General features: G+C 44.2%; 1 protein-coding gene across 1 annotated transcript in view; it reads left to right on the top strand.

Annotated features, from left to right (window-relative positions):
- The window catches only part of myo7aa (myosin VIIAa), a 40,114-nt gene that overhangs the window by 5,311 nt on the left and 20,422 nt on the right, over positions 1–14,381 (top strand). The window contains 14 exon segments of the mRNA XM_048264913.1: positions 503–573; positions 5,452–5,565; positions 5,813–5,965; positions 8,043–8,227; positions 9,067–9,188; positions 9,341–9,483; positions 9,612–9,725; positions 9,821–9,974; positions 10,210–10,286; positions 11,139–11,258; positions 11,429–11,571; positions 13,164–13,374; positions 13,650–13,785; positions 13,996–14,102. Coding sequence (XP_048120870.1) covers positions 556–573; positions 5,452–5,565; positions 5,813–5,965; positions 8,043–8,227; positions 9,067–9,188; positions 9,341–9,483; positions 9,612–9,725; positions 9,821–9,974; positions 10,210–10,286; positions 11,139–11,258; positions 11,429–11,571; positions 13,164–13,374; positions 13,650–13,785; positions 13,996–14,102 — 1,797 coding nt within the window. The 5' untranslated portion in view covers positions 503–555.

The following is a 14,381-nucleotide window of genomic DNA, read 5'->3' as shown; positions in this document are numbered from 1 at the left end:
ACCTTTTTCAGCATATATTCCATGGTATATTAATGATGAAGAAGACAATGTATCCATATGTAAAAACATGTAGACTGCTTACATACTGCAGGCTAGCCTATATCAGGTAGGCCTATATCACACTGTGCTACTTCGACCAACATAACCCAGAGAAAAATATGGAACAGGTCAGATATAGTCAATCAATGCATTGAGTTTATTATAGGGAATCAAACCCATGACTTTCCTGTTCAGATATGAACTGATTCAGTTCATATGAAGATTTGAACTGTAGCTGTGTATGGACTGAAGATTTAGTTTACTAAAGCAGCAAAGCTGTGGGTTTCCAAACATGAGCTAACAGCATTGTTGGAGAATATACTGGTTGGACGGAGACGATTGCCCAGTAATACTATGATTATATGTAGGCTACTGTAACCATGTAACCATGAACTAGGAAATGAAAAAGAAAAGCTCATATTGCCTTCTTCATCCACCATCCTTTCTTTCCCTTATCTTCCAGGGTCCTCGCATGCTGACGTCTGATGTCCAGGATTAGACTACTGAGCCACAGTCATGGTCATTCTGCAGCAGGTCAGACATGTTTTTTTTCCATTTCTGTGTTGCATTTATTGATATATATGAATATTGATACAAATTAAATCTATCCTGTCAACTGATCGGACGTTCAGGTGGAGGTCGTGCACAGAATGAGCATTTTGTATGGCTTTATTAAAACCAGTGACCACATAGGCTACATGATCATGCTTGTGTTGGCTCAAGGCCTTGTCGTGAGCTATCAAGAGATGGTGAAAGTTGGCAGCGTGACAGTAGCACAGTTGCACTTCCAACACACACTGGCCTAGAAATAGACCTGGCCTTACTGAGAGGGCCAACCTAAACACTTAACCAATTACCAGTAAGCTGCTCAGAGCCTCCCAGCAGTCTTTGCTACAACCCATACCCATTCATTAAAACCAAACCTTTCTGTCAACCATAAATTAGAATCATATCCTCCTCAATAGAAGTATACTTTACCTTTATCTCTTGTTATAGGCAATGCTGGGCATTTATCAGGTCACCACGGGTTATGATTTAGGAGTCAGTTTCTCATATTTCCCTGAGAGGTTATGTTTGAGTTGCTTTGTGATACTTCGACTTGATAAATGCAACTATTTGCATTCTTGAATTTCCCCTGGGGATCAATAAAGTATCTATCTATCTATGTTGTTGGGCAGACTGGCAATATAAGTGAGCTCAGTGTATAAAAAAAATATTTTTCAAAGTTCAGCATGTGTGATTATGGAGGGTGTTGGTAATCTCCCCACAAAAATAGAAAGTTTTATGGTTATGCAAAGACCATCAGACCTGTAACCAACAAACAACACACACATAATCACACCCGGTCACCAAGAGATTTGTTTTTTGGGACAAACAAGCCAGCCTATTTTCTGCCTGGCTGGTCGGTGGCGATCACAGGAACAGTGTGCTCGCCGGACTCCTCTTCATCTTTAGTGAGAGCGGGGCTCGGCTCGTCAGCCTTTCTGAGCGGCTAATCACCCCTGACAACGCCTCCTTTTCAGGACTGGCACGCCGCAGCCAAAACGGGGCATTTATGAGATCCATCATGGAGCCATCCATCCATGATCTCCATGAGATCCATCCTCCCCCTTTTTCCTCCATCAGCTGGCCCCTCAGCATTCTCTGGCCGAGCCATACCCGCCTCGCTCTCCACAGGACTCAGGAGGAGGAAGCCACGCTTAGAATGTTGACATAGGTGCTGTGGGACAGATAGCAGTGAGATACACAGAGCAGAACGCAGCTGTCTGCTTGAGGCCCTGGCACTAGCTGAGATTTGGGGTGTTTAAATCCTGAGATGTGGTTGCTATGGAGGTGAACCAAATTGCTGGGAAACATGTGGCGCAGGAGCTCTGGGAGAGGAGAATACATAGGCTGGGCTTCAACTGTGGCACCCTTGTTAAGGTACAGTAAAGCCTTTATGCCACCTGGGTGGGCTAGCCTAACCAAAGGATGCTAATGGCTTAGATATGGAAAACTATGGAACCTGCATCATATAAACACAGTATTGTTTTTCTCAGGCTTGGATCTTTTGTCTGAGTAAGAGTTAAATATTTGGTTGGATTTTTGGCTTTATTGTGGTTTTATTATGTTGGGATAGGAGACTGTCAGCACAATAAAACACAACACCCACCAATATTGCTAGCTTTCATTTGGAATGACAACTTTGATAACTTTACTCAACAACTCAACAAAAGCTTCAGTCCATATAAATAAAGATCTTTGTTATGATGTTACAGCTGAACAGCAACATTATGATGTTACAGGTTACTGGTTACTGTGACCAGCAAAAGTCATGGGCTTCCCAATAATAAACTATTGATTGAGTCCCTATAAACAATGCCGGGCCTGTTCTGTAAGTTCCTCTGGTTTGAATGGATACATGCAGAGAATATTTGGGAATAACAGGCTCCCCATGATGACTCTACTGTATATGAGCGGGCCTGGCTAATGAGTTCATTCAGTCTGTGCTGTGGAACACATTCCGATGAGATTAGTTCCCTTTAGTCCTCAGCTCCTTCATCCACTGCCCTCTCACAAAAGGCCTTGCATATGGGACAACATCAATGCTTTGCATCATGCATTGCAAAGTCATGCGTGCCATTTAGAGAGATAGATTGTAGATTGTTGAGGCATCTAACTGTCAGAGTGTTGTTGTGCTGTGCTGTTGTAACGTTGCTATAAGGTTTCAGATATAGTGTTGCTATGAGGTTTGAGAGATTAAGCAAATTACCGTTATTTAAACTGGCTCCATAATATAGTCATGCAGTGGCCTGGCTTCTAGAGTAATCTCATCTCATCATCTCAAAGGTTCCCTCCTTACCTGACCTCTTGCTATATGCTACTCTAACACACCTTGTCTAAACTCTTTTCAGAGTGAAGTGGTTCACATTTTACTGTAAGGTATTAAATGTTTACTTTACTTGCATTTAACACTAATAGTAATGATAGCAGTGCAAGGAGGTGTGGAAGAATAACAAATAATACTAACACCAGCAGGGGGCAATCTGTTCCTTGAGAATAAAATCTGAACTGCCAAGTTTGAGGTAGACTAGTATGTACATATGCTTTCTGGCCTTCAGGGGAGACTGTGAGTGTGAAATACTTTAGATGTCAGTTTATTAAGATGAATTTTGAAGTGGCCATGTGCTGACAGTTAAATATGTGTACATACTGTATGTGTGCGTGTGTGTGTGTGTGTGTGTGTGTGTGTGTGTGTGTGTGTGTGTGTGTGTGTGTGTGTGTGTGTGTGTGTGTGTGTGTGTGGGGCCCAGTTGTTTCTTCAGGGCAGTTTAACTTCATTTTGGCACCCTCATAATGATTCTGTTAACTGTTAATGTCTGATTCACATAACAGGAATGTGACTTATTATTTGCTTTTCTAATCTGCGTTTACGCAAGAACAACAAGATAAGCATGTTGTGCGTTGTGAATAATTTATCTCAGGTGGTTAGTGCTCGCGTGGCCTGATATCCACACCCGTGTGCGTCTGCATCAGTAATAAATGTTGTCTGCTGGGAGAACCACCTTCCTGCTTGCCTGCGCTTTATCTGCCAAAGAGTTGGCAGTCACTGATATGAAACATATTGAAGTCGGTTGGTGCCACTTCTTTTTTTCCACATCTGCTTTAATACAGTAAATGCACTACTGTAGGCCAAATCCCTCCTGGCAACGATGACAAGTATTGTATTTGTACAAATTACTGTAAACCTGTATAAAAGTCAACTTTTTACTAAGCATTGCCAATGCCAAAGGGTTTATGAAAAAAAAAATGTCTGTTGATATGAAAAACGAAAGACAACTAACTGCAGATATAAAGAGAGAGAGACCAAACTCAAATGTAGTTCATTGATGAATAATTCAGCACTGGTTGCTAGGATAGCCCTTGGGTGAAGTTGGCTGGCAATGTCTCACTTGGACATGACAGCTGTGGCGTGGTGTAGGGTTCATGGTGCTCTGTTGATCCTTCATTGAGGATATTTAGTTAATTAAAAACTGTGTTTTTTCAAAGAGCTCCCCCTACACATCCAGGCACCCTCTCACAGCATCCTATCACCCTTAGATGATATCAGGCTCACATTAGGTTAGATTGGGCCTGCTAAGCACATGTGCTGAAGAATGACAAGTGTGCACCAGGTGTCAAAGACAGCAAACAACAAAAGAATGTGAGAGAGGTAGAGACATAAAGAGACATAAAGAGACGGGGAGGAAGGCAGATACAGACAGAGTCAGGAAGATACAACAGTGAGTGGTCACAGACATGTGAACATCATGGGGGTTTTCCGGGAACTTGGAAGCTGAGTCCAGACGGTCAGCTACCCAACCCCAGGGCCTTAAAGATTCAGTTTCCTCCGAGCACAGCCAAGGAGCGTGGGGAACAGGAGGGAGTCGGCCCTCAGGTCTGGTTTCGTCACGTAAGCCAGTGCGCTCCTGAGGAGGAGGTCATTCAGACAGCCCAGACTGAGGCGAGGACTGTGTGGCCTTCCCACTGTTTGTGTTATTTTATTTTTAACTACCTCACAGGACTCTCTGGAAGTTACAGTATTTTTATAATATCCTGCGCTTTTGTTGGCTGGAGGCAGAGCTGATTTTGTGTGTGTGGTCATTCATACAAACAGCTGTACACAGGAGCACACACTCCACGCACACCTGCTGAGGAAGTTGCTGTTGCCCGTGGGTACAGTATTAGGACTGCAGAGTTGCCGAGGGACACACATCTGACTTGACTTGGGTTGTTGGTGGTATTTATGGATGAGAGCTCGTTCTGTGGAGGATGTTCAGACGACGGGATTATGTGGAGCTCTATGAGAAGGACCAAGCAAAATGGGCTCTTTTGCGGAATGTCAACACTGTGTTTAAACATTCTACTCTCTTACCGGTATGGTGTGTGTGTGTGTGTGTGTGTGTGTGTGTGTGTGTGTGTGTGTGTGTGTGTGTGTGTGTGTGTGTGTGTGTGTGTGCGTGCGTGCGCGCGTGCGTCGCGTCGCGTCGCGTCGCGTCGCGTGCGTGTGTGTGTGTGTGTGTGTGTGTGTGTGTGTGTGTGTGTTTCTGCTGTACCACAGTCTTGGTATCTTTTCATTTTTTATGAGTGCTATCTTTGAATAGCAGATCGGCTCTCACACAAGGGAAAAATCCTTTTAACAATGAGTTTGCTTATCACCAATTCCATTGCTGTCTAATGTCTGCATTTACATATAAACAGCAGCTTAGTTCAGAATCTGATTGCCTTTGAGGGATGTTATTAACTTTTGGATTTATGTCTAACTTTTGTGTCTGTTGTTAAATCAATTTTCGGTTTTGTATGATGTAGAGAATATAGTACTACTATTGCTATAATCCTCAGTCACATCCAGGCAAAATGTGACGGAATCTCTAACGTGGGTGTTTCTTCCAGGGGGACTATGTGTGGTTGGACCTCAAAACCGGCCGGGAGTTTGTGGTTCCCATTGGAGCCGTGGTCAAGCTATGCGACTCGGGCCAGATTCAAGTTCTGGATGATGAAGGGAATGTGAGTTACCCATCAAGATTCCTCCTGACATATGAGAGTAATGAAAACAGGAAATACCTAGCATTTGATGTTAGTAAACAAAATGCTTTGTGTTGTTGGTTCGCCATTCTACTAAGCTGCTGACACCATTGTATGATATGTAGGTTGTACAGTATTTACTGCTGGACCATTGTGGTAGATCCTGGTCTGTGTCTCCCCTGTTATTAGCACCCATAGTTTTAACAGACCCATAACTCTTTTCTCTTAGGAGCACTGGATATCCCCACAGAATGCTACTAACATCAAGCCCATGCACCCCACCTCTATCCATGGGGTGGAGGACATGATCCGTCTGGGCGACCTCAACGAGGCTGGGATTCTGCGTAACCTGCTCATCCGCTACCGGGAGCATCTGATCTATGTGAGTTTGGCCCTGGTACAGTCATCTGCTCTGCAGCTACTATGCCTGGTTTGAGAAACAACTTACTTTAGAAGGAGATATAAAAAAAAAAACATAAACATTATTGTATGCCTTGAGTGTACATCTAGAGCCTATTTGTAGTCCTTTGGCCTACGTCCATTTCAAAAGCTCATCCATCTTGTTGAAGCTTGTGTTCTGTTTTTGGAACACAATAAGAATTATTATGGATCCCTTTTAGAGCTTGAAAGGGAAGCAATAATGTAACAAGATATTCAAAACACAGATCTATTTAGTTCCTTAAAGCTGTATATTTTGCAACTGTAAGGTTGAAATGATTCCTTTGGTGACCATATGTAGTTTGATTTCACACACTGTTTGTGTCTGCTCATTTGCTAGGCTTCAGATTTAAATGGCCATTTAATGTTTTAATTAATGGTCGCAAAGTATATCAAAGCTTTTCCCTCCTCCCTCTCTCCATGACTGAGTCTATGTATCCATTTTGTCCTATAAGTTAAGTGTAACTTATTGTATTGCAATGTCACATCTGGGGGCAGCCGTGGCCTACTGGTTATCACTTCAGACCTGTAACCGGAGGGTTGCCCGTTCGAACCACCGACCAGTAGGCGCGGCTGAAGTGCCCCTGAGCAAGGCACCTAACCCCTCACTGCTCCCCGAGCGCCGCTGTTGATGCAGGCAGCTCACTGCGTCGGGATTAGTGTGTGCTTCATCTCACTGTGTGTACACTGTGTGTACCAAATTTCCCTCACGGGATCATATATACTTATACTTATACTTACTTATACATCTCAGCAGCATAGAATTTGTGATTCACAATCGGTAGATGGAGGTGTGACATTTATCACATAATTGCATTTAAGATCTGTCAAGTTTAATTGTGATGGTATTATAAAAGAAAAGCCTGCTGTCCTCATAACAATGGCATTCTCCATTAGGATTTGTACTGGAACATTTAATAACTCTGCCTCTCTGCCAAGCTTCTCTTAAATGTCATTTATATAATCGACCCCATCGTCCAGAGAGATTGTCTTTTCTCTCAGACTCTTGGACAATGGAGCTCTTAGGTGCTTCTCCTCCCCTTTGATGCATTTGTTGTTTTTGATGACCGGCGGTCGTCCAAAAATGCAGACGACAAACAAGACATGGCCGATTTTGGGTGCCAGTTGGCAGGGGGTCCAGAAAGGCTATCCTTGTTTATCTTTCTCTCTCTGTGTCCCTCTCTGTGTCTTTTCTTCCTTTCTAATCATGGCCCCACTGCTGGTGTTCCTTCTCTCCCTCCCTCTCTCTCTCTCACTCCCTCTGCCTCCACCTTTGTAAAGACTAACTGTGGAGGGAGGGTAAGTATGGGCCCGTCACGCATGGCTGGCCACCACCCATCTCCTCACCATTAGTGTGTCTCTGCACCAGCTACTCCATTTCAACATGGCCTCAGCGCCTATGATAACAGGACACTGATACACCCACCGCCTTTGTCATCCTAACATCTGAAAAGTGATACAAAGTCAGCAGACCCCACCCCACCCCACCCCACCCCACCCCCACCCCCATCTCCATCTTTCTTTCCCCCAGCCCCTGTGGCTCTCTCTATCTCTCAGCATCTTGATCAGTTCTCTATCTTCTTTATTGTGTCTCCCCCTCTCTTCTCATCTGCCATCACCAACCCATGTTTGGGGCATGTGAGCATCATTATGGCCATGTGTGCAGCCTGTTGATGGAGTGCATGCTACCTCAGCAATGCTGTCATGTTTGGTGTTTGGCTTAGACCATTAACATTCAGCAATGTGTTTTCGTAGCCTGCATCAAATCTGCATAATGTAGCATTGTGTACTCTTGGAGAAAAATGACCCCCAGGGAAGCTGGCTACATCCCTGTTTATCACAAGTGTTTTAAATGATGATACAACTTGTTTTGCCTCATGAACAACTATGGCCTGCTTAAAAAAAAACACTCTTCCCTTTGTTTCTAACTGCATGCTATGAATCAACATTGTTCAATTGTCAATTGGAACTACGCTCAGATCATGCACTACTCATATCTAATTTCCCTCTCCACAATACAGACATACACAGGGTCCATCCTAGTGGCGGTGAACCCATACCAGCTGCTGCCTATCTACACAGCAGATCAGATCCGTCTCTACACCAACAAGAAGATAGGCGAGATGCCACCGCACATCTTTGCCATCGCAGACAACTGTTACTTTAATATGCAGCGTAACAACAAGGACCAGTGTTGCATTATCAGGTATGTGCCGTGCGCACAGACAGCTGCTTGAGAAAGAACCGAATAAATTGACAGGAACAGACACCCTTGCCATGAAAAACCAAGACAAACATGAAAGAAATGCAATTAGTACCTTTTTCATGCAAACTTACTAGTTCAAACCTTCTCTTCAAATCTACTTAGGGGTAGCCGTGGCCTACTGGTTAGGGCTTCGGACTTGTAACCGAAGGGTTGCCGGTACGATCCCCGACTGTAGGAAAAATGTGGGAGGGGGAAGTGGTTGAGCACTGGTCTCCCATACCCACATCCACTGCTGAAATGCCCTTGAGCAAGGCACCTAACCCCTCACTGCTCCCCGAGCGCCACTGTAGCAGGCAGCTCACTGCGTCGGGATTAGTGTGTGCTTCACCTCACTGTGTGCTGAGTGTTTCACTAATTCACGCATTGGGAAAAATGCAGAGACCAAATTTCCCTCACGGTATCAAAAGAGTATTTATACTATACTTATACTTATAACTACAGATCATGCCTTTGTGCCTGAAATAGAGGGTTACTTGTGAGGTGTGGTAGGATGTTTCTTGATGTTCTGTGCAGATGTTGTTTTTTTTCGTTTTCATTTTGCACCACAGTTTGAAAATACTACCAACTGTAATTTTTCCTTAAAGGAAATGCTGACAGTTGCACCTTTAGAGTATCTAGTCAGCAGTCATCTGCATTTCACTTTTCTTTAGTGGTGCGGTGACTTCAGTTGTGGTGATGCTGTGTGGAATGCCTAAATGTAGAACTCATGCCGTATGGAGTGGGTGTTGAGGGTCCATCTCCATGAATACCTCTCTTCCTGTTCATGTTTCCGTTGGCAGTGGGGAGTCGGGAGCTGGGAAGACGGAGAGCACCAAGCTGATCCTGCAGTTCCTGGCCGCCATCAGCGGGCAGCACTCTTGGATCGAGCAGCAGGTGCTGGAGGCCAACCCCATCCTGGAGGGTAAGGCACTGGAGTTTAGAGGGACCTGTGGTCAGAACATCAAGTGTCCACACCAAGGGACCTGTGTCCTGGTCTGAGCTCTACACTGTAGCACGTTTTTTATGATGACATTGAATATTGGTTAATTTTGGTCATGATGCTCTGGCCTGCAGCTTTTGGGAATGCCAAGACCATCCGGAATGACAATTCTAGCCGCTTTGGGAAGTACATCGACATCCACTTTAATAAGAGAGGCGCCATCGAGGGGGCCAAGATTGAGCAGTACCTACTGGAGAAGTCCAGAGTATGCCGTCAGGTAACAGATCCATTCTTTTGTCGGACTAAACACAGAATATCTTCATGATCTGCCGTTGTCTTCACTTCTACACTGCTAAATTGTTTTCAACGTTCACACTTTTATTCCAACCTCTCTGTCGTCCTCAGTCCCAGGATGAGAGGAACTACCATGTTTTTTACTGCATGCTGCAGGGCATGTCTCCTGACCAGAAGAAGAAACTGGGCCTCACCAAAGCCACAGACTACACCTACCTCACCTTTGTAAGGACAGCGCAGGTTCTGTGTGCAACCCGGTGTGTTGTGTGTGATGCTCCGTCACATTTCCCCTCCACTCATCCTCTATTCATCTTCCACAGGGAAACTGCACCGTTTGTGATGGCCGCAATGACCAGAAGGAGTACAGCAACATTCGCTCTGCCATGAAGGTCCTGATGTTCACTGACACTGAGTTCTGGGAGATCTCCAAACTGCTGGGTGCCATACTGCACATGGGCAATTTCCGCTATGAAGGTGTGTGTGTGTTTGTGTGTGTGTGTGTGTGTGTGTGTGTGTGTGTGTGTGTGTGTGTGTGTGTGTGTGTGTGTGTGTGATTGTGTGTTGCTCTTCCTGTTAAGCATAATTAATATGTTTTAATGTATCTATCAGAGTTGGAGACCGAGTTGTCCATGATCCTCCATTATCAAACATGTGTACTAATTCCCATGACCCTGCCTCCATAATCCTGCTAATGCTTGTGTTCCCACAGCACGCACATATGACAACCTGGATGCCTGTGAGGTGGTGCGCTGCCCACATCTGAACACTGCTGCCATCCTGCTGGAGGTGAGTCCAGGGCACCATGGGGGGAGGCAGGAGGGCCACGAGGGTGCCACTGGTCACTCAAATGGGTTCAGGGATATTCATATGTTATTTTATTCAACATCTAAGTGCAAGGACTCCTGGTCAGCCTCGTTCTCTGAATCCCCTCATATTAAAGGATCAGTTATGATCGTCACAAACTTTAATGCCTCCGACCACTACCACCTTCATCAAAAAAAGCTGACTACAAAAGGTGTGATCTAATAATGGCCATTTAATGCCAGAAGTGTGATATAAGATATAGAATTACATACAAAATCTGTTTTTTAAATGTTTTCAAGTTTATTGTCAGAAAATATGATAATTACACAGAGAGGTCTATGATTTTTTTTTTGCACTATCATTACCATTCTTGTTCTGAAAATCACCGTTTTTTTTTTTTTGTCAATGCTAGTTTTCAGTGCCATAGTTCAGCTTCACCCTACCTTTCTTTGAGTGCCCCTAAATCCATGGTCCTCCATGGTCCTGCATTTGGTCTGTGACTGGGCATTCTGACCACAGAGCAGGGCTCAGAGCCACTTGCGTAACCATGACTTGCCCCGCGGGTGACTCATAGGTCAATGACACTGTAATACATGGTGGGACACACGCGCAGCTTAAGCGGGAGAATAGGATTCCGTGGCGATCCTCGTGAACCAGGTCCCATGACAATCCTCCCTAAGAGTTGGACGTTGGCGCCCCCTTCTGACAGTCTGCAGAACTCAGTCTTAAGATGTAGTTCTCCATAACGGGTGGGAGATGGTGGTGACTCAGGTGTCTGATGAGCCAAATGTCATGGGTACTGGTGTGATAATGTGATAATGTGACGTTGTGCAGGTTGATATGAAAGACCTGATGAACTGTCTGACCAGCCGAACCCTCATCACCCGCGGTGAGACAGTCTCCACCCCACTCAGCATGGAGCAGGCTCTGGATGTGCGCGATGCCTTTGTGAAGGTCAGCAGAACGCTCTGCAATACATCTTCCCCTCTCTTTCACCCACTTCCTTGCTCCCTCTCTCTCAGCAGGTCTCCCTGGCCTATATTTCCCCTCTTTGTCATCCCTCCCAGCATGCTGGAGGGTAATAATTGTAATGAATGTATGTCTTACTCTTGCTGGCATTATAGGGAATCTACGGGCGCCTGTTTGTGTGGATTGTGGAGAAGATAAATGCTGCCATCTACAAGCCGGCGTCCTCCCAGCCCAAAATAGTGCGCCGATCCATTGGCCTTCTGGATATCTTTGGCTTTGAAAACTTCACTGTTAACAGGTGAGTGCCATTTAGTGTTTAATTTGTGAGATGGCTACACCAATGCTGAAGCAAAAGTCATTGCAACTATGAGTAATGTTCCCGATGCAGCTGTAGATAAATGTCTCGATCCATAAAAGATAACTCCTGTGTGGTTTCGATCCAGAAAATATAACTCCTGCAGTATGTGTGGTTTCGATCCAGAAAATATAACTCCTGCTGTATGTGTGGTTTCGATCCAGAAAAGATAACTCCTCCTGCAGTATGTGTGGTTTTGATCCGGAAAAGATAACTCCTCCTGCAGTATGTGTGGTTTTGATCCAGAAAAGGATAACTCCTGCAGTATGCAGGCCCGGGGTGGGTAATCGGGAGGATCGGGAGAATTCCAGGTGGGCCGCTTCACTTTTGGGCCGGTCAAGGAAAAACATATTGGCATTTGTCACTTAATCTATCTTCTCTTAAAGTAGGCTACTCACGTTCCGCAATCTATGCCTGACACCGCAGCCTCTGCATGGGTTGTAGCCTACCATGTGAGGAAGTTCTCTCCTCCCAAAAAGAGTTGGTTGGGTCCATATAGCCCGTCTTTTCCAAAACGTTTTCTCAGATAGGCCTACCGATAGCCGGTCCGGTCCTACCGTAGCAATAAGCATCAGGAAGGATGAATGGTATAAAGAAGCCAGGAGGGACTGAAAAGGCCAGGTAAAAAAAAAAAGGAAAGCATTGGAGGAGGATGTTGCCAAATGTGCCAAGCTTTCAGATTTCTTTTAAGACACTGGCAACTGGTAAGAGAGATATGTAATTAATGGGTAATATTGGACGTTAGCGTTGTCAACCTATTCACAAGCAACTTATTAAATGAATTAAAATATTAGCCTTTTTTGTATCATCCAACATTGCAATTCATAAACTTTGTGAGTATTATGCAAATATTGATAACAAAACCCAAGCTTGATCTGTGTGGCTATGCAGTACAAATTGTACTGTAGCCTCTGAGCAGTAGATCAGCCAGTCCCTGATGATGATGAGCCCAAGAGAGGATAAAAGACTAAACAATATGAATTAAAATATTGTTATTTAATGTAAGAAAGATCAGTATATGACATCAGTAATCTACATGATCAACCTGTATGTCTTGTTTGCTCAGAAGTGAGTGTAGTAAAGATGTAGCCTACATCACCAAACACCAATATGATAGCCTACCCACGCTGAAAAACATGTAAACAATAGTTCAATATGCCTCTTTGTGGAAGAGTAGAATACATTTCAAATGCTTTATTTCTTTCTGTTTTTGTTAACTTATCAACCTATCCTTGTGGAATAGTGGAATATGTTTTGTTATTATTCTCAGTTTAAGTAAATTATTATATAATTACAAATTCGTTGAACCATGGTACTAATAAAAACTACAGGATAGTAAGAACTGAACTGTTGCTTAATTTATCCAATTTCCACCACCATGGAAAAAGTGGGCTGGTCTTGGGCCTGAAACTCCCGGGCTGAAAAGTGGCCTCACTCCGGCCCTGGCTGCAGTATGTGTGGTTTTGATCCGGAAAAGATAACTCCTGCAGTATGTGTGGTTTTGACCCAGAAACTCAAATCTCCTTTACCTGCAGCTTTGAGCAGCTCTGCATCAACTTTGCCAACGAGAATCTGCAGCAGTTCTTTGTGCGGCACGTGTTCAAGCTGGAGCAGGAGGAGTACAACCTGGAGCACATCAACTGGCAGCACATCGAGTTCACGGACAACCAGGACGCCCTGGACATGATCGCCATCAAACCCATGAATATAATCTCCCTCATTGATGAGGAGAGCAAATTCCCCAAGGTATTGTTGATACAAGAGAGAGGAGACCGGGTACATTGGGTTTGGGACAAAGCCTGGTAGGGGGTAGGGGATGACGAGTTTACAAGTAGACAGACACAAGAAGACATCCTGTGCACATAATTGCTGTGACATAAGTGCATGACAATAAGTGTTTTGTTTCTGAAAGTCAGAACGGTAAATGAATCTCTCACAGAATGTATTCAAGGACACTAGTGCTTCAGTCTGGTCCTGATGAGGGAAATTATGTAAAATGTCTTCCTTCTCTCTTTTACCAGGGAACAGACGCCACCATGCTGTACAAACTCAACTTTCAGCACAAACTCAACACCAACTACATCCCCCCCAAGAACACCTATGAGACTCAGTTTGGCATCCAGCACTTCGCCGGTGTGGTCTTCTATGAGACAAGAGGTTAGCCTACAAACTAATTAAAAATATGTTGTTAACCAGCATGAACGACTATTGTGATAACAAATAATATGAGACTTTGATATGTGCATCATTGTTGTGTGCAGTAAGACGTCACTGGGACACTTTCAGTGTCTGCAAGCTTATAGTTTTGAGTAACTGTCTCCATTTATGAGGTTTAATCTATTTATGTAATTGCATTCATCTCCACAGGTTTCCTTGAGAAGAACAGGGACTCTCTGCATGGTGACATCATCCAGCTGGTGCACTCCTCCAAAAACAAGTTCATTAAGCAAATCTTCCAGGCTGACGTTGCTATGGTAATACACTGATAGGATCTTTCTCATGAGGCACAGAGTGAGACACAAATCTGCCCAGGCTCAGTTTTCTCACCTGGGGCTTTGCTTATGCAAACTTAACCAGTGCTGAATTAGATTAGATTTAACCAGTGCTGAATTCGATTAGATTTAACCAGTGCTGAATTAGATTAGATGTCTTCTCTGTGCATGACAAGTCCAGATGCATTTCCAAACCAATTACTTTTTGCTCTAAAGCTGATTACCTATTTGCTTCCTCCCTTATCAAACATTGTCATTCTT

This window comes from Alosa alosa, chromosome 15, assembly GCF_017589495.1.
Source record: "Alosa alosa isolate M-15738 ecotype Scorff River chromosome 15, AALO_Geno_1.1, whole genome shotgun sequence".
In the NCBI taxonomy this organism is placed as follows: domain Eukaryota; kingdom Metazoa; phylum Chordata; class Actinopteri; order Clupeiformes; family Clupeidae; genus Alosa; species Alosa alosa.
This window is presented reverse-complemented; position numbering and strand designations above follow the sequence as displayed.